Source organism: Urocampus carinirostris, chromosome 14 (assembly GCF_059441175.1).
Source record: "Urocampus carinirostris isolate Australia breed hairy pipefish chromosome 14, RoL_Ucar_1.0, whole genome shotgun sequence".
In the NCBI taxonomy this organism is placed as follows: Eukaryota; Metazoa; Chordata; class Actinopteri; order Syngnathiformes; family Syngnathidae; genus Urocampus; species Urocampus carinirostris.
The window spans coordinates 116867-137687 of NC_142362.1; the positions used below are offsets into that span (position 1 = coordinate 116867).

General features: G+C 47.0%; 2 protein-coding genes across 2 annotated transcripts; both read left to right on the plus strand.

Annotated features, from left to right (window-relative positions):
• Positions 1-693: 693 nt before the first annotated feature.
• On the plus strand, positions 694-10785 carry LOC148352369 (MAGUK p55 subfamily member 4-like). The gene is made up of 21 exons (XM_088352567.1): positions 694-831; positions 1151-1199; positions 3217-3350; positions 3418-3495; positions 3670-3753; positions 3823-3954; positions 4034-4115; positions 4236-4321; positions 4406-4477; positions 4555-4751; positions 5638-5723; positions 5794-5820; positions 5881-5910; positions 5993-6013; positions 7289-7327; positions 7404-7565; positions 8227-8307; positions 8402-8495; positions 8568-8676; positions 9317-9451; positions 9820-10785. Exons 2-21 carry the CDS (start codon positions 1178-1180, stop codon positions 10015-10017), a joined length of 1869 nt encoding a protein of 622 aa, XP_088208693.1. The 5' UTR covers positions 694-831; positions 1151-1177; the 3' UTR covers positions 10018-10785.
• Positions 10786-11925: 1140 nt separating this feature from the next.
• LOC148352370 (transmembrane protein 237A-like) lies at positions 11926-20771 on the plus strand. The gene is made up of 12 exons (XM_088353478.1): positions 11926-12147; positions 13634-13742; positions 14269-14400; positions 14641-14660; positions 15022-15197; positions 15890-16044; positions 16116-16233; positions 17566-17742; positions 17813-17886; positions 18590-18677; positions 18874-18995; positions 19448-20771. The coding sequence occupies exons 2-12, from the start codon at positions 13679-13681 to the stop codon at positions 19513-19515; spliced, it is 1194 nt and encodes a 397-aa protein (XP_088209604.1). The 5' UTR covers positions 11926-12147; positions 13634-13678; the 3' UTR covers positions 19516-20771.
• Positions 20772-20821: the final 50 nt, after the last annotated feature.

The window sequence follows — 20821 nt, forward strand, 5'->3', positions numbered from 1 at the left end:
TATTTTTTCTAATTAGAAGGAAGACAAAATCATATTGTAAGACCTTGTTTTGAAGCACAAAATTTGTTTTCTAAATGGTTAGTATTTTTGTGCCAACACGGGGGGAGTGGAAGAACTGCGCACACCTGCGTCAACCTGTTCCTTGTCATTCCTAGCCTTCATATGGACTGCTCAACGGCATGTTTCGTTGCTATTGCCATACCAGGTTTTGTTTGTTTTGTTGGTCTTTGAGACCTCTGGTTTGTTACTTTGTTAGCCACTTTTCAATTTTCACATACACCTTTGTTTGTCAGTTTCCGGTTTCTCTGTTTCCCGTGTTATTGCAGTTTCCTTGTTTCGAGTTTGGACTGTGTGAGGTTTAGTTTAGGTTTCTGATTTCTTGCTCAGACAGTTTAGTTGCTTTGTGCCCACATGTTTGTTTGGTACTTTGGTCCAGATCTTAGTGGATGGATACCATCCTCGTTTTGTAGCACCCCTGCCTCCCCCGCATGGGTCCATCCTCCTCAACCAAAAGATGGAATACGGCCGGTAAACCTGAGAGAAGCTCAAGAGGAGTCGATTTCTTTCCTACCCCGTGGCCCCAAGCTAAAAAAAAAAGTCGTAAATCCCTGGAATACAGTTTCTGGAACGTTCGAGTGACGAAAGACAACATTGCCCTCCAGCGTCCCGGGGGCGTCATTACAACTGGCGTGTCCCTGCACGCGTCTTGGCGGGAGCGCGTGAGACCCAGTAGAGACTTTTAAAAGCTTTAGAGGATTAGAGACTCTTTGGAGTTAATCTGCCATTCCAAATGCAAACATCAGCGTGACACTCCAGCGAGACCATCCTCAGGTAAGGATCGATTCGCATTCTAATGACTTCAAGAATTTTTTGGACTCTTTTAAAAATAAATGTGGTTGATTTGCTTGTTTGGAGTACTCTCCCCCATAATAACCGATAAAGAAAACGAGTCACGTCCCGGTTCTAGTACAAAACATTGATTTGACGAAACTCAATTGATGAACTCAGTATATAAGTGAAATAAAGCTTGTTTGGGAGTTCATTGAATCAAGCTTATTTTGGTTCCTGTGGCTCAATGGCGAATCCTGGTGGTATTAAACGTTATTACATGTCGTTGAAAAGTACTAATGACTTTTCTTTTTACCTGTAGTTCAATAATGTCGAGAAGAAGATCGCCATGACGCACACTGAGGAGGACGGTAAGGAATTTCCTTTCTCCCTCAATATTTTTTTATTTACCCTTTTGAGGTCTTTATTTCTGAATAAGTTCGGGCCCCGGGATACAATAAGAATCCGTTCTGAGGAAAGGATCGCATAGCGGGGGATAGACCCTATGGTCATTAGATTTAAACGCCCCGTATCATAGATAAAAAGCATACAAATACCCAAATCGTATAAAGTCAGAAATATGTATTTGTTATTTACAAAAATACGATTGAATAACATTGTAAACGAGTGTACATGTAAAGGAAAAAGGAAACTGATTTCTCTTTGGTGTGATGGACATGGAGCTGGTACAGTGAAGTAGCAGCTGGATGCAAAGAGGGGAGCAAATTAGAATTGTGTCGGGACCAGAACGGAGACAGGACCCACTTGCGTACGCTTCTCTCGGTTTTATTGGGAAGAAGGGAAAGGATTGCACACACGATCCGGTGATCGCCGGTCGCGGGGAGCAGGTCGCTCCGAACGCGGAAGCTGCACTTCCGTGATGAACGATGGCGGTGTCGAGACCGGAAAAAACGGGTCAGTGGCCGGGACAGCAGAGCAAAAAACGTGGTCGAGATCAGCAACGAGTCGAAAACCAGGAGAGGAGAGTAGACGTGGTCAAGATCAAAAAACGGGTCGAAACCGGGAAACAGACGGGAGCCAAAACAGGAATGAGTCAAGGTCGAAAGGTTTGCCTAGAGTAAACTGAGGTTTGCAGACGGACTGACAACAGGTGACGGATAGACGAGGGTTCAAATAGTGACCGGGAGCCAATCAGAGTCCGAGGCAGTTGGCGCCAAACGAGCGGGCACAGGCGCTTCACATCAGTAATCGTGACAAATCCATTACAAAACTTCAACTTGCGAGAATTGTCATGCCTTTAAAATATGTCCTTCCTTTAATGACCTCATTTTTAAGTAACGTCTCTGTCTTACGTTCTTTGTGAGCTTTGTTTCCACGGTTATGTTTTTGCGTCTCCCTTTAGCATCACTGAAATCCCTGGGACCAATACCTAATTAATACAGTCAAAAAATAAAGTATGACCAACGTGAGATTCTGCACTGAATGAATGAAACAAAGTCATTGTGGGAAATAGTTCAGCCAATAGCGTATCTGCATTTTCAGGCTTTAGTGACTCAAACCAATAGCAGAGCGGCATTGTACACGATGTCGACCAGTAACAGAGAGGCATCTTAGAGCCGTAACTCTGGCTACTGTTAGGGAAAAAAACCATATTCCAAATGTAGCGTTTACCAAATTGTTCCAATGAGTTCTCTGACTCCATTTACCAAACACAAACTTTATTCTCCTAACAATGCATGCTCCTTTCTTAATTTAGGGAAAAATATTGACAAAAGATAGGCTTTTCCACACGGGGGCAGATTTATTTTCTTAAAGTATTTTACGAAGTGAATTCCATCCAATCAGGCGAATAATTGTCGCTCGAGGCTTCCTCGAGTCTCCTTTTTCGATTTCGTTCTCCGATATGATTTCCCATCTCTCTCCGTCCGTCTTCTTTCTTCCGTCTTTTCAAAAGTCGGGGCGTCGGCCCCTCCCCCATGGGCGGGCCAGGAACTCCCCACGTCGCCACCTCGTCTGACCGGTGCGTCACAAAGGCCCCCCCTCATGGGGCGGGTCAGGTGCCAGCTTCACCACCTCCGTGTCGAAAGGCGCCGCCATGTCTAAAGGAAGCTCATATCGGCTCAAAATAATGCCAAACGTTTCTCAAAACGAGGCCTGATTCCCTCGTCAGCGCCCCGCTATCCGAATTCCCCAGCCAAAACACTCCACACTCGGAACGGCGCGACCCGTCATCGAACTTCAGCCTCCTCTGTGAAAAATCTTCATTGCATTCAATAACTGTCATTTGTGTATAAAATCCCTTAGAGTCAAAGAAATCAAATATAAAATCCTTCAGGACTAAGAAACATATGATTCCACACGGTAGAGCGAAACGGGGGATCCCGGGGTCTACGGTATTTGACCCCATCCCTATGACTGTGGACGCAGGGTGCGTGCGAGGCATCAGCGATGCGTTGTCCAAGATGGTGGAGGACGCGAACGAAGCGGTGGATAGAAACCTACCCGGCGCCCATCTTCTCCACCGAGTCCTCAGCGCTCCGTGGCTTCGTGCTCTTCTGAAGGTACCCAAACTCAAAACGGGAAGAACCGGGATCTTTTGACACGGCATCCCGTCTTCTTCTCGTACAGATTTACGAGCGTCTATTGAGGTTCGAGCGCCGCCGGCCCCGCCCCTTCCTGTGTCCGTCTTTGGGACTCTCACGTGAGGTTGTCCTTAACCATTCTCATGAACGCATCATCTTAAACGGTCCTCGTAGAGTTCATCCTTTCCAATGATGTGACCTGTTTTGTGTAGACCCCACGTTGCTCATCAAGAAAGGTTAACCGCTAGACTTCAATGCTAACTAGAGAGGCTAACTCAGAGTTCTGCCCCATGCTTAGGTCCAAGCCGTCCTGCACACGGTCCAGACGCCCTCTGAGGAAGCCACAGAGCTTCAGATACTCCTCAGCTCTCCACATATGAAGGTCTTTGAAAGGAATGGCCCGCTCGCTTCTGAAGACCGACCCTCGACTCCCTAGAATTTTCGATTTCAGGCCCTGCTCTCGTGTCACGACGCCGTCGCTCAGGCGGACTACGGACCGATCCTGGCACCGCTACCGGACAGACTGCCTGAAGACGAGGAGCTCGTGAGGATCGTTTGCCTGGCTAAGAATGAGCAACCCTTGGTCGGAAAAAAACTGGAGAGTTTTCAGACGGAGACCCCGATGGACATTTGTTCTCACAGTGCGCTTTTGTCCGTCTCAGGGGGCGAGCATACGGAAGGACAAGGAGACGGGAGAGATCTTTGTGGCCAGGGTGATCCGAGGAGGACTCGCGGACCGCAGCGGTCTGTACCACGCGACGCTTCCATAAAATGATTACTAAGCACTTACACACTGTTATTCCCCATTTTCCGATTGAGCACTCGCAAAGATTCCTTATAATGCCGGGGTTGTTCGTGCGGCAGGTCTTCTTCATCCAGGTGACCTTCTCTTGGAGGTGGACGGCAAGCCACTGGTCGGGTTGGAGCCGGAGGAGATCACCCGGATCCTGGTCGGTCTACCGTCGAACATGATCACGTTTCGCTTCGTTTTTCGAGTCTTCCTCACGCTTCCCGTTCTTTCCTCGTGTGGTCAGATGAGGTCTGAAGGCCCCATCCTCTTCAAAGTGGTTCCAAATACCAGCCAAATAAGCAGCATCAACAAACCAGTGAGCAATCTCCAGCAGAGCATTTGCTCGATCCTCTTTTTAAGAGGCGTCAGTGGAGTGTCTTATTTGTGTTTGAGGTCTACATGAGGGCCATGGTGGACTACTGCCCTCTGCAGGACCCATCCATACCGTGCCCTGAGATGGGGGTTCTCTTCAGCAAGGGAGAAGTGCTGGAGGTTTTGGATCAGTCGGACGGACAGTGGTGGCAGGCCAGGAAGCTGACCAGCTCGGCTTCCTTCGCCGGATTGATTCCGTCGGCCGCCACTTTAAAGAGGTTACTTGATGCCGCGATTGGCTCGCTATCGGCCGGTTGGCTAGTCCGCTCAAACACAGTAGGACTGACGGCCAAGGTCATGACCTAGATAACTATTACAACCAACCAACGTTTTACAGACCGACCAATGGACTGGCCCCTGAACTGTTCTACACAGCTACCCTCTCACGTACTATATACTTAAATAGACCTACATGACTAACTACTTACCTACTTACAGACGAACAAATGAACTGTCCTTCCTACCTCTCACCTACCCTCTCAATTAGCTAACTATTTAGCTACATATTGTCGAACATTTTACCGATGAACCGACGGAAAGGCCTACGGACCTGACCAAATCTCACCTACCTACTTATTGACCAATATTGAACAAACAAACCATTTGAGTGGCCAAAAGACCGTCCTACCGACTGTCGGATTCCTAACTATAAAAATGTCCCAAACTTTGACCAAAATCTTCGAATGACTTATCTGACTCTATTAACCAACACGACCTACATTCACCCATCAATCGTGCATGCTCAATTTTTGAGAGAGAAGAAAGATAATGATCAGGCCGTCTGCAATTTTGCACAGGGGCAGATGTAAGTGTGCCCTCGGGAGACGACTTCCCCCCTATAGCTTTAAACTCAATAAATGTAACTTGTATTCAATCGTATAAAATCCTTTATAGTCAAATGTTTATAAAATCCTTTACTACTTAGCCTTTCATATACTTACCTAACTGTTAACCTACATCCCAAGCGACATTTGGAGCGTCCTAGTTACCTACATACCCTACCCTTCTACGCACCAAATTACCTATCAGAGCTAAATTGTCACCTGTCCCTGCGACGATGACGCATGTTTATTCTTTGCATTGTTTTGCCGACAATATCATTAGTAGGCAAAAGGAACAAAGGGATCAGAAGGAGAGTAAAAAGGAGGATAAGGAGGAGCTTGGCGGCGGCAGCGGAAGCAGCAAGACAGGTGAGGACAAGCAGATGACAATACGGGCGATCTTGCTCCTAATTGAACGCTCTTTTGTCCCATCCTGAAGCCCAAGACGGAAACAAATCGGATCACGGTGAGTCCTCTTGTCTTATAAACCAGGCGATTTTGTGCACTGAAATGTTTTCCCTTTCAGAGGAAGAGCCTCAAGAGAAATATACGGCAGGTAACGGATGCCTCTTTTCCTCTCTATGACGGGACTTTTGGATTTTCATTTGAACATAAATATTGTTTCGTTTTTCCATCAGATCTAGAAGAAGCACATATGGGTACGTAAATCTTCCATAAACTAGTCGTATAATGGGTTAGTAAGTAGTTTCCTATTTTGCCCAGTGAGTCTGAGACCTACTGTCAGGACCAGGACGGGAAGCAGAACCCACTCGCGGTCGTGGGGAGTAGATTGCTCGGAACGCGGAAGTGGTCAAAATCAAACAGATCGTGGCGAAAGCAAAACTGGAGCAAAAACACAGGGAAAAAAACGGAGATTCTCAGGGCTTGACGCGTCAAAACAGAGTTTCGCAGACGGTCCGACAAAAGGCGACTCACAGGACGGCGTTTAAGGGAGCTATCTGTCAATGCGTTTCAGCTAGTGTCCATGGGCGGGGCCAATTGGGCACTCTAGCAACCGTAACAGAAGCTGGCGCCACACGGCGGGGCCCAATTGGGCGCCATGGCAACCGTGACACCTACTCATGAAGAAACTAGGTAGTATGAAGAACAGTCTGTTGGTTTGTTGTTATAATGTAGGTTGGTGAGTCTTACAGTTGGTCAAAATGTAATTAGTTAGCTAATAGTTAGTCTAGACACTTCTTGACACTGGGTGAGAGCTGACTAGTCAGTCCAGTTGTAAGTGAATGAGTTAGCGAGGTCATTTGTCAGTCAGCTTTTCAATTACGACGAATTCTTCAGTGTTTTGGCCGACAAGTAATTGAGGTTTTACTTGGTACTTCGGTTCATCATTGTACAGTCGGTTCATTTAGAAGTGGTTCTCCAGCAGGTCCGTTATTAGGTTTTGAGTCTGATTGTCAGTCATTCCTGGATTTGTCACAGACCAGGAACGGAGACGGGACCCAATTGCGTTTGTTTTACTCCGTTTTTATTAAGGAGAACAGGACTTGCATCCACGAACCGACGATCGTCGGTCACGGGTAGCAGAAAGCAGGAACGCGGAAGCGGCACTTCCGTGTCGAGCGAAGGTCGTCGTCAAAAGTGAGAAAACGGGTCGATGGCCGGGGCAAAGGAGCAAAAACATAAACGGGTCCGGAAAAGAGGTCGGCAACGGGTATCAGGCAGGACACGGGGCAGGATAGAGTCGGAGAGTCACAAAAGCACGTCTAGCTGGGAGCATAGGTTTGGAGACGATCTGACGGGTTCTTTCAGGAAGAAGAGAGTTTGAAAAGAGTCCAGCAGTCTCAGGTGCCCCGCATCAGGAATCATGACAGGATCCTGTGTTAGAAAAATAATGACTACATTTTATTGACCGGCAAGGTAGAGGATTTTACAGTTGTCGAGTTAGAGTATGTCTGACGTGCGGTGTTTTTCAGAGGCCGGACTGTCGGATTTTCCTGAGGGACTCTACCTGGGTAAAAGAACCGGCTTTCGTTTGAACATTGTGCCAGTTTGATCCCCGGACGTGGGAAAAATAAACTGTGTTTTCAGCGGGTTTCCGCCGTAGTTTCTGCCTGTTGAGAAAGTCGCTGTCCAGGAGGAGGCGCCAGTCCTGCAGCAGCATGACCGTCGGCACGGTGGCCACGCCCTACGAGGAGGTGGTCCTCTATCGGAGACCCCCGCAAGACCGTCACCGCCTCGTCCTCCTCGTCGGTGAGAAAATCATCCTTTTCTCTTTACCGTTCGGGTCGGCCACCGGTTGGCGCTGATTTTTCAGTTCGGTTTTCTACGCAGCCAGCTCACTGACAAAGCGTTGCGGTATACCGTCCCAAATACCGGATTGATTTGCTGAAAGCGGATTGAAATGGGAAGTTTTTCAGCCAGTAGCATATCTGCATGATCATGCAAACCAATAACAGACCAGCATTGAATATGATATCAAAATCCAACCTTTTCAGAAAAGGGAACGTGAAGTAAGAGTCGGAAAGGTGTTCGCACCTCTCTTTTAAAGACTGGATGATGTCAGTCACTCGAGATTCTGTGACTGGTTCAGTTCCTGTTGATGCTTTTCCAAATCCGGTTCTCCAATTGGTTGATGATAATAATTGTTGATAATAGTAAAAACTTACTTGGACACACCATAAAATAAATCTTCTGGCATGCAAATTACAAATAGAGTCTGCTCACTTCCTGTCAATGAATTGCGGGGTGTTGGCAGAGTTGATGGGTGGAAAAGGTTTGGGAAAAGGTCGTTAAGCCTCCCCGTTATGTAGTAGGGGCCGGAAAACGTCTTCTTCCACACCGTAAGGTGAAGTAAAGTGGGGACGGTGCACTAAACGTGTGTCCCGCGGGCCATTTGGCGGGTCTCCGACAGGCGTTTCAGGAGTCGGCGTCAGCCAGCTTCGACGGACGCTCATCAAACTGGACCCGGACGCCTACGAGGGACCCGTACCCCGTACGCGGCCGCCACTCGATTTTACCGCGGCGCTCGAAGGCACCGCGAGAGCGGCCAGTGATTGAGCGATGCTTGTTGTGATTGGATGCGGCAGACACCACGCGACAAATGAGACCTTGGGAGCAGAGCGGCCGGGAGTATCACTTTGTCGACAAAGAACTCTTTGACTACATGGTGTGCAGCCACAGGTGAGCTTCACTTAGGGCGGGGACAGGGGGTCTCAACCGCTCGGCGTGCACCCGACCCCGGCATCTGTGCAGGATGGTGGAGTACGGCGAATACCTCGGGAACAAGTACGGGACCAGCGTGGACGCCATCGACGAGGTCATCAAACGGGGACGCGTGTGCGTGATTGACATCGAACCGCACGTAGGAACAATCCACGGGGGCTCGGATTCCTAGGGCTGCACGATTTTTAAGCCCGTCGTGAGACTTCCGTGCGATTTTTTAATCGTAGCGACGTGGCCTCGTTAGCAACAGCTGTAAGAAAATAACTGTCACAAACCAGAAACCGGACCCAATAGCGTTCGTTTGACTCCGTTTTTATTGAGAAAGAGAGCAGTTCTTGCTTCCACCATCCGAAGGTAGCTGATGGCAGGAACGCGGAAGTGGCACTTCCGTGTCGAGCGAGGGTCGTCGTAGACAGCGAGAAAATAGGTCGATAGCCAGGGACAGAGGAGCAAAGCAGAAACGGGTCCAGAAACAGGTCGGCAACAGATATCAGGCAGGAAAAAACAGGGCAGGATAATGTCGGAGAGTACAAAGCTTGCCTAGCTGAGAGCATAGGTTCGCAGACGGTCTGACGGCTTGGGAGAAGGGGGTTTAAAAAGAGTCAGGGAGCCAATCAGCGACCACGGGGCAGTCGTAGGTGCCCCCAATCGGCAATCGTGACAATACCAATGAGCCAAAACAAGCAAATGGCAGTCGGATTCGGGTCGATGGTGCAGCCCTAGACAGGACCGCCCTGTACGGCCGAATGTTAAGGTCTGACTTGTCCGTCCCGGGTTAGAACATCGCTCCTCTGAGGACCAGAAGGTACATGCCCTTCGTCATCTTCATCAAAGCTCCCAGCGTGGAGCGACTGGCGCTGACGCGAGGGAACGCCAGGATGGTTTGCGCTTACCTGCACAGTCGAATCGTGACGGTAAGATGGGGAGGGGGAAAAGACCCAAACGCATTCCACCTTTCAATACTAACTCGTGTTGCGATGACTCGATCGCTCACGGAGAACGCGGCGAGTAAGTCTTGACGTAGCTCGCGAGTAGGGCTGCGACAAACTTTCATTATCCATGAATCGGATTTTGGGAAAAACACGTTTTTGATTTCCTCCTCTTGATTCGTTTGGGACCGATAGAAAAAAATAGTGCGCAAAACAACTACCTTGACCCACCTATTTACCTTTAAGCTACATTTCTAATGAAAGGGACGTAGCCTAGGTATGCTACGTGCTACTTAGCTATGTGTATACATGGCTAATTCAGCCAGCTAAGGACATATGTGTGCTTTCCACAGAGGCAGGACCTTGCCGACTTGGCCGAATGGTCCGGGAAGATGGAGAACAAGTACAAACATCTGTTGGACGAGGTCTTGGTCAACGAGCAGCTAACGGACACTTGCGCTCAGCTACATCTGGCGATCCGCCGGGCACAGGAGGACGCTAACTGGATACCGGTCCGCTGGACCCGAGTCCAGGACCACCAGGAAGTTTAACGTGTACGGAAATGACCGAAAACTCCGACGGGTTTACGGGACACGTCGGAGAAAACCGGAGAGTACGAACGGCCAGCGGTGAGCCGCAGGACCGAGGCTGTAGCGACTGCTTTTATACTGAATGGGCGGAGTCCAAACAAAACCGATACTTTGAGGAAAACCAAACATAAAGGGAAGTGGTCGTGGAAATTTCCTGCTGCACCAACGGAGGACGAGGAGTACCGCATTTTGAAACAATGATATCGGGGAAACAAAACCTTTCCGGTCTTAGAAGCTAAAGAAGGGCTGTCGAACATATTTGGCCACACGATAGAACAAACATTCTGTCGGGGGCCGGTCCAGTCGATTAAAGAGAAAGAAAAAGACTGATAAAAAATAAGAGAAAGAGGGAGGGGAAAAGGAGAGAGGGCGGGACAAAGAAAGAAAAAGAGAGAGAGGGAGAGAGCGTAAAAAACAAAAGAGATCCAAAGTCGTGGAAAAAGAAAGGGAGAGGAAGAAAGAAATCCAAAGGGAAATAGAAAGACAGAAGGAGAGAAAAGAGAAAAGAAAGCGCGAAGGGTAGAAAGAGAGAAAGAAGGGTAGGAAGAGAAAAGAGAGAAAGGCCATTTTGATCAAGTATCTGTCCCCCCCCCCACTTGATTGTGGCTTCCAAGGCAAGCACTGTCGGTGAAGAGAGAGAAAGCTGTTTGCGCGTCTGCTTTTAAAGGTGATGTGTGTACGTTCCTTTTCATGTATTTTAAAATAAAGTACATTTCTTTTAGACACTCATTCCTAGCACACAGACTCAGATCATTCATCTTTTGATTCCATATCAAGACCTTAGGGTTTCTACTCTCTAACATAGAGAAGGAGAGTCCGCTCACTTCCTGAAAACGAATTGCGGGTCTTCGGAGGTGTCTGCAGACTCAGTGGTTGGAAAAAGCTCAGCGCGAACGGATTTGTCTTCCTCGACACGATTAATGACGACAAAATCAACTCAAAGAAGTCATTAATGGCAACTAAATGAATGTTAATGAAGACGTTAGAAATGATTGAAGTAAACGATCCTACGATCGCGACTGTATATGTGCAGTGACCGTTTTAATTTGACAATAGTAGCTCTTTTCACCCCGTTTGCGAGCTGTACAATTCAACTTCTTTTCAGGACTGTTGGAAATAAAATATCAAAATGTAGCGTTTAACACATTTTTTAAATGAGTTATCTGACTCCATTAACCAAACACAACCTACATTCACCCAACAATTTATGCACGCTCGTATCTTGAGGGAAAAACGAACAGGAAAGCCGACATTTTCACACGGGGGCAATTTTATTTTCTTAACAAAAGAAATTATTCAGGAGAAGGCCGAAGAAGCGACGTCGGAGTCTCTGGGAAGCCTATTTCCGAAGTCCTTTAGCTTTCTCCTATTGGCCATCTTCTCCCTGCATAATGGTGTGCCGGCCCCTCCCATGGGCGTGCCAAGGAAGCCCAACGAGCGTCTTGATGTCCGGCTTCCTCAAAACAACACCGGGCCTTTCTGCGTCAACGGCGTCTGGGTGTGCTGATTGTGCTATCAGCGGAACGTCCCGTTCCTGTAAACAACCTCTTCCGCCACTTATGCCTGCCCTGAACGTTCACTGCTCATTGAATAAAGGCACAGTCAGTAAATAACTATCGCGTTAAACTCAATAAATGTAACTTGTATTCAATTGTATAAAATCCTTTATAGTCAAATGTATAAAATTCTCCAGGACATTGAACTCTACTATTTGGTCCTGGAGTCAATTTGGCACTACTATACTAAACCATACCATGCAGTCTAACAAGCAACCTGGCTCATTGGCTGAATACCGAGCGGCCGAGTGACCTGCATGACTAGTCAACAACACGCTCTCTCTCTCTCACTCTCTGCTAATCCAGCGCATGAAGCTAATCGGTGCTACTAACGGGATTTACTCGAGTCGCCAATGTGAACAAATGAAGTATTTGAATGTGTGAAAAGAGGAATCGAGGACCAATCCGTGATCTCAAGGACGTCACGTCCAGTTAGCGTGATAGCATTTTTGTCCCTGTTGTTTTTGACCAGGACTTCCTTCAAAAATGTCCTTTTATTGAAAACGCTCGGACTCGGACTATTGCACTGGCACAGGTAAGTCTTTCGTTTCCGTTTTTCTTTTTTTTGAGTTATTCTGAATGAAATATTCTGAATTGATCCGGGGATCGTTAGCGCCTGTAAAGTAAACGGCGATGACATCATCGCTAAGTTCTCTTATAGGCTAAGCACACGTCCACCTGTCCCTCAAGACGGTGAGTGACATGAGCTAGTAACTCCTTTATGTTCACCGTGTAGAAGTACTTGTATATGTTGATACGTGTCGCAAAGCAGCAGTACTAAAACAGTATTCTAGCGCCTGTATATTCTATATGTGGAGCAGAGTCTAGATACGTTATTTGTGTAGCATAGCAATCGTGATCTGCAATATACTACATAGTATGAGTTGTATTACTACTAATATTACTAAATGAAGCATACTAGTGAGTCATTTGCCTTAATAATATTCCAAGTCATACTATATGTAGCATATTAAAGGTAATACTGTATCATTTGCCTAGTTGCAGTCTCAGTGATACAACTAGCATAAAAGCACTGCGGCTAACAAATGTAGCATAGTAGCATGGCTATAGTAGACATAGCAACATTGTTGTCTACAACATCTTAGGAGATAGATCGAATACTATAACATTACTGTCGTTGTATTTTGTAGTATTTCTGTTGTACTGTAATGCTTCTATGATAGTATTTATGTCAAATTATTTTTGTAGAAGTATTTTTGTATTACAGTGATACTGTAGTACTTTTTTGTAGTATTTTTAAAGTTTTTCCACACAAGTGTCTTTGCAGTATTCCTTTAGTATTTTTTAATATAATTTTAATTGTATTTTTGTGGTTTCTGTCGTGAAATTTATGTAAGACTATTTTTGTATTATAGTATGACTGTAGTGTTTTTTGTAGTATTTCTGTTGAAGTATTTCCATACCGGCGTCTTTGTAGTATTTCTTGAGTATATTTTGATATTACTTATAGTTATATTTTGTAGAATTTCTGTTGTAATATTTCTGTAATAATATGTTTTTTATCGTTGTATTACCCTAATAGTTTTAGGGTATAGAAAAATAACATACGAGGTCCCTGTTTTCGAGCACTAAATGTAATGTTTAGTTTTGTTGTATATTTGTAGAATTTCTGTGGTCGTGTTTTCGTCGCAGCCGCACAAAGGCACCAAAAAGAATCGCCTTTTTATGAGTAGTACTGTATCGACTATGTCTGAGGGGCCGCATGAGGCCCGCCGGCTGTAGTTAGCCCACCCCTGCTCCGGGTTATCGGCATTCACCGAACTCTGAAGCTAAAATGGACGTGTAGCACAGAGAAGTGCTTGCAACCAGGAATTTACTCTTGTCGTCGCTAATACCTGGGCTACATTTAGCATTCTGGAAAGGGAGCTGAAAGATGCTACGCTAACACTTTGTTCCCCCGAATGAGTTAGCTAAAGGTCCAATTCCAAACCAAACAACTTCTGCTATTGACTTAGCAAGCGCCGCTAACGCATGCTAATCCAATCACCGCTCGTGTTTAGCAGCTCATGGAGTGACCTCGATCGCTGATTGGCAGACCGGTCGCCATGCCGACGGCCAAGGGCAGGAAGAGGAAGTCCAAGAAGGAGGTCCACCACTGCCGCCCAGAGAGTAAGTCCTGACCGGAGGAACTATTTGCATTGCCATCTTGGAGGCGGGGCTTCTGAAAAATCAAACAATAATTAGCGCTTCGTGGCCTAGAGAGAGAGAGACAGAGAGAGAGAGAGAGAGAGAGAGAGAGAGACAGAGGTTAAAAGGAAAGAGAGAAAATAAAGAAAGGAAGTGAGAGGTAGAAAGAAATGAGATGATGAGAAAGAGCGAAAAAGCGAGAGAAAATAAAAAGAAAGTAAGAAAGGGAGGAAAAAGAAGAAGAACGCAAAAGAGAGAGATAAAGGAATGGATAGAGAAAGAGAGGGAGTGAGAAAGACAAAAGAGACAGAGAGAAAAAAAGAAAGAGAGGAAAGTAAGAAGAATAGAGAGAGAGAGAAAGGAACATGGGTCCAGTGTGTTTCTTGACATGGCTTTGGCGACATCAAGTGGACATGTCTATTTTTACTCTGGCGCTTCTCTGGGCCCGATCGAAACCCCCGGCGGTCCTGATCCGGCCCGCGGGCCGCGATTTTGTTTGTTTGTACAGCAGTTGGCGTGGAGGCGGAGACGGACCACAGGTTGACCAATCAGAAGAGGGAAGCGACCGCGCCCCGTTTCCTCCCTGCAACGGCGACGGTGGCGCACAAGAAGAAGAAAAAGAAGAGAGCGCCCACAACTGGTCAGTCCTGGTTTGACTCCTATATGCTTATCGAAAGGCAACTCGCTCCCTCTTAAGAGGAAGGCAATCTTTTCATCTTTACCAGCAGTTGCCACACTTATCATAGAGTCGGATTTTCTCTAGTATTTCCATAGTAGCATCTTTGTAGTATTTCTGTAGTTCCATTTTTAAAATATTTTTGTCTGCAGTGTTATCTGTAGTGTTTTCAAAGTAAGAATTTTTGTCATCATATTTCTGTAGTACAACTTTTCTATGAGAGTGTGACTGTAGTGCTATATTTTTAGTATTTCTACAGAAGTATTTTTCAATAGTAACGGTTTTCTAGTATATTTGAGTATTTCTTTAGTATTTTTGTAATAGGGCAAGGTGGCCACATAGCATCGGGACGGTCAAAAATGGATCACGGGCGGTGACTGGCCCTCGGGCCAGACTTTGGACACGGCTACCCTAGATAAATTCATGACGATAGGTTAGCACATTGATCGGGTGGAAAGATATGTTGGCCCGGAGAGGGATGGGTGCCACCGGTCTGTACTTACCCAAGACACACCACAGGAAACGCTGCCCTTAACCGCCCGGGTGGTCAAGGGATCCGACTGACCGGCCGTATCATACTCACAGTTAAGAGTTCGTGGATCCCTTGACCGCTGTATCCCGGGGGGTTCTAAACTTGATTTTGCGGTTCCAGAAGAAGAAGAAGAGGACGAGGTGGGAACCCCCAACGGGACCGCGGCGGAAGCCGTGATGGAGGAGGAGGAAGCCACCGTTACCGTGACCACGAGGACCAAAAGGAAGAGGTGGTCTTTTTAAAGGGACAGTGTGTCATATTGATTCAACCCCCCAAAAAACACTTTGATTGGAATACGAGACAAAAGTAGCAATCATAGCCAGCTATTTTTTTGATATTGCGGAATCCCCATTTAGGTCGCCGCCATGTTTTGTTGCTTGCTGTGACATATTAGGCAACAGCGCCCTCTGGCGCTTTCCTTATTTTCCTGCTTCTTTAGTTCCCTTTCATTTTCTTTTATCCTTTTTCCTCTGATCTTTTTCTTCATTTTTCTCCATCTTTTCTTTTTGTTTTTCATCTGATTGATTAAAGGGACAAAGAAATCGAGAGAAAGATCAAAAGAGAGAGAGTTTGAAGAGAGAGAGAGAGAGAGAGGAAAGAGTCAGAAAGAGAGAAAAGGAAAAGAGAAAAAAGAGAAGGAAAGAGACAGAGCAATAGAAAAAGAGTCCGAAAGAAAGAGAGGGAAAGTAATATGGGCCCAGTGTGTTTGCGAGTGTCTTGTCCTGGTTTCGTCACCATCAAGTGGTTTCAAAGCGCAGCTCATTTTTCTCCTGCGCTTCTCTCAGCGGTGTCTCGCAGGCTGCATCGAATCCGGCCCGCAGGCTAAACAGCTCTCTCTAGTGGTCAAATATGACATACTTTGGATTTCTGCAAACGGATTTTGTAAAAACCAAGTCACGGTTGCATCTTTGTTTGGATTAGAAGGACGAAAGCCACAGAGCATCATGGCGGCAAGCGGCTCGGCTCCGAAGACGACGTGGGGACGGACGCTCCTTCGCCCATTCCCCAACGTTCTTTGTTCTCCGCACCCCGGGGGAACAGCCAGGCCCCGGAGAAGGTCTCTTCCCAGACGGATCGTAAGTTCTTCCGGTCCAGAGATCTTCCGGTCGAACGCGGTTTTTCCAAAATGGCGTCGGTGCTCACGTAGGACGTTTGCGGGCGGAGCGAGCCGACAGCTTCCTTCATCCGGAGCGGCCGGACCATTCCTCGGACCCCACCACGTGGACCACCGGAGACGTGGCCCTGAAAGTCCACGGCGGCTTCAGGTAGGACCTGAGTCACGTTCTTCACGTTAGGACAAAGATTGTTGCGGAAAACGTAGAAATGACCTCACGTCTGGGCTTCACCAGATGCTCAAAGTTAGGAGAACATCTCATTCCAGGGAACAGGTTCTCAGAAAAGATTTTCAAGATTGTGGAACTCTTATGCCAGATGGTCTCAGGTACATATGCGTCCACTCCAGAAGCCATAATGGAGTTGGCCTGCAGGCTGTAGAAACGCCAGATTCTACCTCATGGAGGACCACCGTGTACGATGTTATGAAGTCTCTGTCCTCATCCCACCGTATCCTTGAGTTTTTCCAGGATCAGGCTTAAAAAAAAAATCAAGCCTCCACCTGACCCAGGCCCTCGAGTATTATAGCCCGACCCTGCCCGAGCCCGACCAATTACCGTGATCTGCAAGACTGAGCCCGAGGCAAAACCAAATTTTCCTTTTTATTCATTAACAAGGAGTTCTTCGTCGAGCTATCTATAGGAGAGAACGAGATAGGAAACACTAAATTATCAAAATAGAAGTCAAAGAAGATGTTTTGAAAATAAGTATGCCAATAAATAAAAACACCCAAAAACAAATAAAATACGCAGGAAAAACAAACGCCACAAATTCTACCAGGAACGCAAAATAGAATAGACTTGGAGTTGAATAATTCTGTAACCCATGTGATCTTTTTCTAATGACAAGGAGGACCCTCCTAAAAGGGGAGCCAAAACAGTGGTTCCCAAAGTGCGGTCCACGGACCCCAAGGGGTGAAAAACCTCTTTCCGGGGGGTCTGTGACACAATATCTGAAAAACAGTACCGTAATATATATTTTTCCTTCAGATACTTCTTAATCCGTCCTACGGGCCAGTTACAGCCCGTGATCCAATTTTTACTGGCCCGCAGCCTTTGTCTTGGAATTAATCATATGTGGTTTGCCAGTAATGTTGCCCGCAGTATGAATATAATGTGTACCCAGAAAATGTTCACTATTTCACCGGATGATGGCAGCAGCCCTTTTCAGACGACCCCATTTCTGACTGTAAATCAAAAAGGAAAGTTGACCGCGAGGGTATAAAATGACCAAAATTGGAAACAAATGCGTGTGCCTATTATAATATCGTATTAAAAGAGGCGCTGCCAGACTACCCCAAACGAAGGCTGTGAAAAGGCGAAGCGACCGAAAGTTGTAGAAGCGGTACGGTGGCCCTTTTTGAAGAGAGTCAAATGAAAACGCTACAAAGGCGAGCTAGGAGGTGGCTGACGGAGAGTGACTTTATGGTGATTTCCTGGGTCTTTTGGAGTCTTTTCAAGGCGGTCTTTTTCTTTGGGGTCCAGGGTCCTGGGCCTGTTCTGCAACGGCTTCCTATCGGGATACGCGGCCTGTAACGCCGGCGCCCTCCTGCTGCTGTGCGAACGGTCCCGACTCCCGCAGCAGTACGCCGGCCTGGCTTACGCCACGCAGTCGCTGCTCTACCTGCTGTTGGCCGTCAGCGCCGTCTCCGCCTTCGATAGGTTCCCGCGCAATTTGCCTCTGGCGGTTCCCGTTACCGTCCCTCTCATTGACCTTTTCTACGGCGTGCAGAGTCAACCTGGCCCGGGTCTCCGCCGCCCCGAGGGGATTCGCCGCCTGGGATCCCGCCGCCATCGCCTCCTTCCGTAAGCCGGGGTTTCTCAACCGGTGGCTCGGGACCCGCCGGCGGGACACCTTTGCGGCGGCCCGCTGGCCTTTTTCCTGGGACGGTGACAGGGACGGTGACACTCCTTAATGTAGATGGCGGCAGCGCCCCGTACGATCCTGGACTGACAGACAGACAGACAGACGGATAGACAGATAGACAGATAGACGGATGGACGGACAGACGAACAGATGGACGGACAAACAAACAGATGGACAAACGGACAGACTGACGGACGGACTGACGGACTGGCGGACTGACGGACTGACGGACTGAATGACAGATAGACGGATAGACAGACGAACAGACGGACTTACGTACTGACGGACGGACAGACCGACAAACTGACAGATGGACTGACGGACAGACGGATAAACAGACGGACGGACTGACAGATTGACAGATTGACAGATAGATAGATAGATACTGTAGATGTCTAGATAGATAGGTGGCTTCTATTCGATGTAGACTTATACTTCAAATGGTTTCATATGCGACGATCTGCATTTTTAACTGCCCAATCGTGGCATCGGATTCATTTGAGAAGCGGACATTTTAGGGTGTCGGTTTGTCACCAGGGGGGAACGCCGGCTCCTGAAGTCACACCAGTTGAGAAGCGGTACACTAGGGGGTGCTCCGGTCATCTTGCTGCTACTTCATTTCTTCTTCTCTTGTCTTTTCAGTCTACTTTACGGCTTTAATCCTGTCCCTCAGTCAGCAGATGACCAGCGACCGCATTCACCTCTATCCCAGCGCCAACAAAACCCTCTGGTGAGAAACCCTGGACCCCCGACATACCCCGTCAATCCAAGAACTCAAAGCTAGAAAAACAAAACGCCTTACATGAAATGACGTAAGGCGGGGTCGCCTTATCCCGAGGGTCTACTGTGCGGATCATTGAAGAACATCGATATTATAAACGTTGGTGGAATACATAGGAAAGGGATAAAACGCGATATTTCTCCAGGCCTCCCGGCTCCGAGGAGCGGATCTTACGACCGTGGATCGTGGTCAACCTGGTGGTGGCGCTGTTGGTGGGCTTGGCGTGGGCTGTCATCTCTTCCAGGCCAGAAATTGACTACACGGAAGGTAACGTAGCAAAAGGCCTTTGAGGTCTCTTTCCGAGGTTCGATATTTTCTCTATGAACGATTCCTTACTGAGTTCAAAGAGCCCTTACGCTTGATTTTCCTATCTCGGGAGTATCGAGGCCATTTTAGCTTGGAATGGGGCCACGTGGTAGATAAAAAACAACTCTCACGGGGGCCCTGACGGGTAGATTAGAAAGAAACGCCAACCCAAACCCTTCGAAAAGATAATAAACAAAAGCATTTGTCCGAGCGCGTCTAAGATATGCACGCACATCAAGCTGTCTAAGGCTGCAATGCTCAACTTAGGCCAGGAGATGGCGGTAGAGACTAACAATATTTCAAAATTCCACACCCAGTTCATTTGTAAGAAATAGGGAATACCTTTACTCAGAGTAACAAAGAAATGTTTGAGTTTGAAGTATTCTGAACACTGTTTATTTTACTCTTTGCAGAGTTCTTGATGTCCATGGAAGCTGAGAGTTATCCCAGAGGTGAAGAGCGCTCGGATATCCCGGCCTAAAACCTCGTCTGTTACTTCATCATTTTCAGTATTTCTACTCCAAATATTTTGTACTCTTGATTTTGCATAGAAGGGCAGCGCAGTGGTTAGCGCGTGTAAGGCATTTGCATGTTCTCCCCGTGCTTGCGTGGGTTTCCTCCGGGCACTCCGGTTTCCTCCCACATTCCAAAAACATGCATGTAAGGTTCATTGACGGGTCCCAATTGTCCCTAGGTGTGAATGAGCTAGTGAGTTGTCCGTCCCTGAGATTGGCTGGCAAGCACTTGGGGGTGTCCCCTGCCCACTGCCCGAAGACACCTGGGATGGGCTCCGGCACCCCCGCGACCCTACTGAGGATAAGCGCTGCAGATAATGGTAGGATGGATTTTACATAGGCGGTCCTGCGGCTTGAAGAAGCAAATCCAGGTCGAGTCGGGCAAGCCAATTGTCGTGGCACACTGTTTTGCATTTGATACGTTAGGTGGCGCTGCAGCTCTCTTTGAAGTCATTTCTGCCGCACTATACTGTAGTGTCTTGAATGACTGGATTCTATTTCTGAATTGAATGCGTTTGTATCACGTTGCGATTTCAAATCAAACGCGAAATGAGAATATCCGTTTACTTTAGAAGACTTTAGAAGAGTTGAAATTCGTGCAAAGTATAAAAAGTAAGAAAATGCTCCAAAGAGAACTCAAAAAGCCAAGTTATCCTTTCATCCTATCCACTCTTCCCTTTCTCTTTCTTTTGATCTCTTTCATTCTCCAGCTCTTTTTCTTTCGGTCTTTATTTCCTTGCATATGTTCCAAAAGATTGTTCTCGGATAGAAAATCATTGAGCTGCTGTGCCACTACCTTTTTCAAGTACTTTAGAAAGAAACGCTAGGTTGCAGACAGCTCTGTCATGGCATACGCTTTCTAGATCAAAGTTGGGTCGTTTCAGTCTAGGTTTTAATAAAAAAGCCGAGAGTGAGATGTTTAGAATATTTGGAAGTGAAGGTCCAAGGACCCCAAAGAGAGCTTTAATCAGCGAACCCGGAAGCGGGTCAAACAGGCCCTATTCGCCACCTGTTTAGGATGATCGAGTGACGGATCACTGAATCGGCGAGTAACAGCATAACGCGGTTCACGCTATTTCTCTGATTTGCATCTGAAATGTGTTCCGCATCCGATTGTCTAAACACTCTCGTTATGTTCACGTTGATGATTATTATTATTTGAAAGGTTAATTGTAAAAAAGTGTATAGTCATTTATTATCCAAATAAACGCTCAAGTCTGTAAAAAAAGTTTGTTCTGTTTTTTTCAGTGTTTGATACGGCATACAAATGAA

Coding starts and splice junctions, on each gene's coding strand:
- LOC148352369 (XM_088352567.1), top strand. CDS start 1,178: ATGACGCACACTGAGGAGGACG. Junction 7,566..8,226: donor CCGCCTCGTCCTCCTCGTCG/GTGAGAAAATCA, acceptor GGTCTCCGACAG/GCGTTTCAGGAGTCGGCGTC. Junction 8,308..8,401: donor CTACGAGGGACCCGTACCCC/GTACGCGGCCGC, acceptor TGGATGCGGCAG/ACACCACGCGACAAATGAGA.
- LOC148352370 (XM_088353478.1), top strand. CDS start 13,679: ATGCCGACGGCCAAGGGCAGGAAGAGGAAGTCCAAGAAGGAGGTCCAC. Junction 13,743..14,268: donor CCACCACTGCCGCCCAGAGA/GTAAGTCCTGAC, acceptor TTGTTTGTACAG/CAGTTGGCGTGGAGGCGGAG. Junction 17,887..18,589: donor CGCCGCCATCGCCTCCTTCC/GTAAGCCGGGGT, acceptor TTGTCTTTTCAG/TCTACTTTACGGCTTTAATC.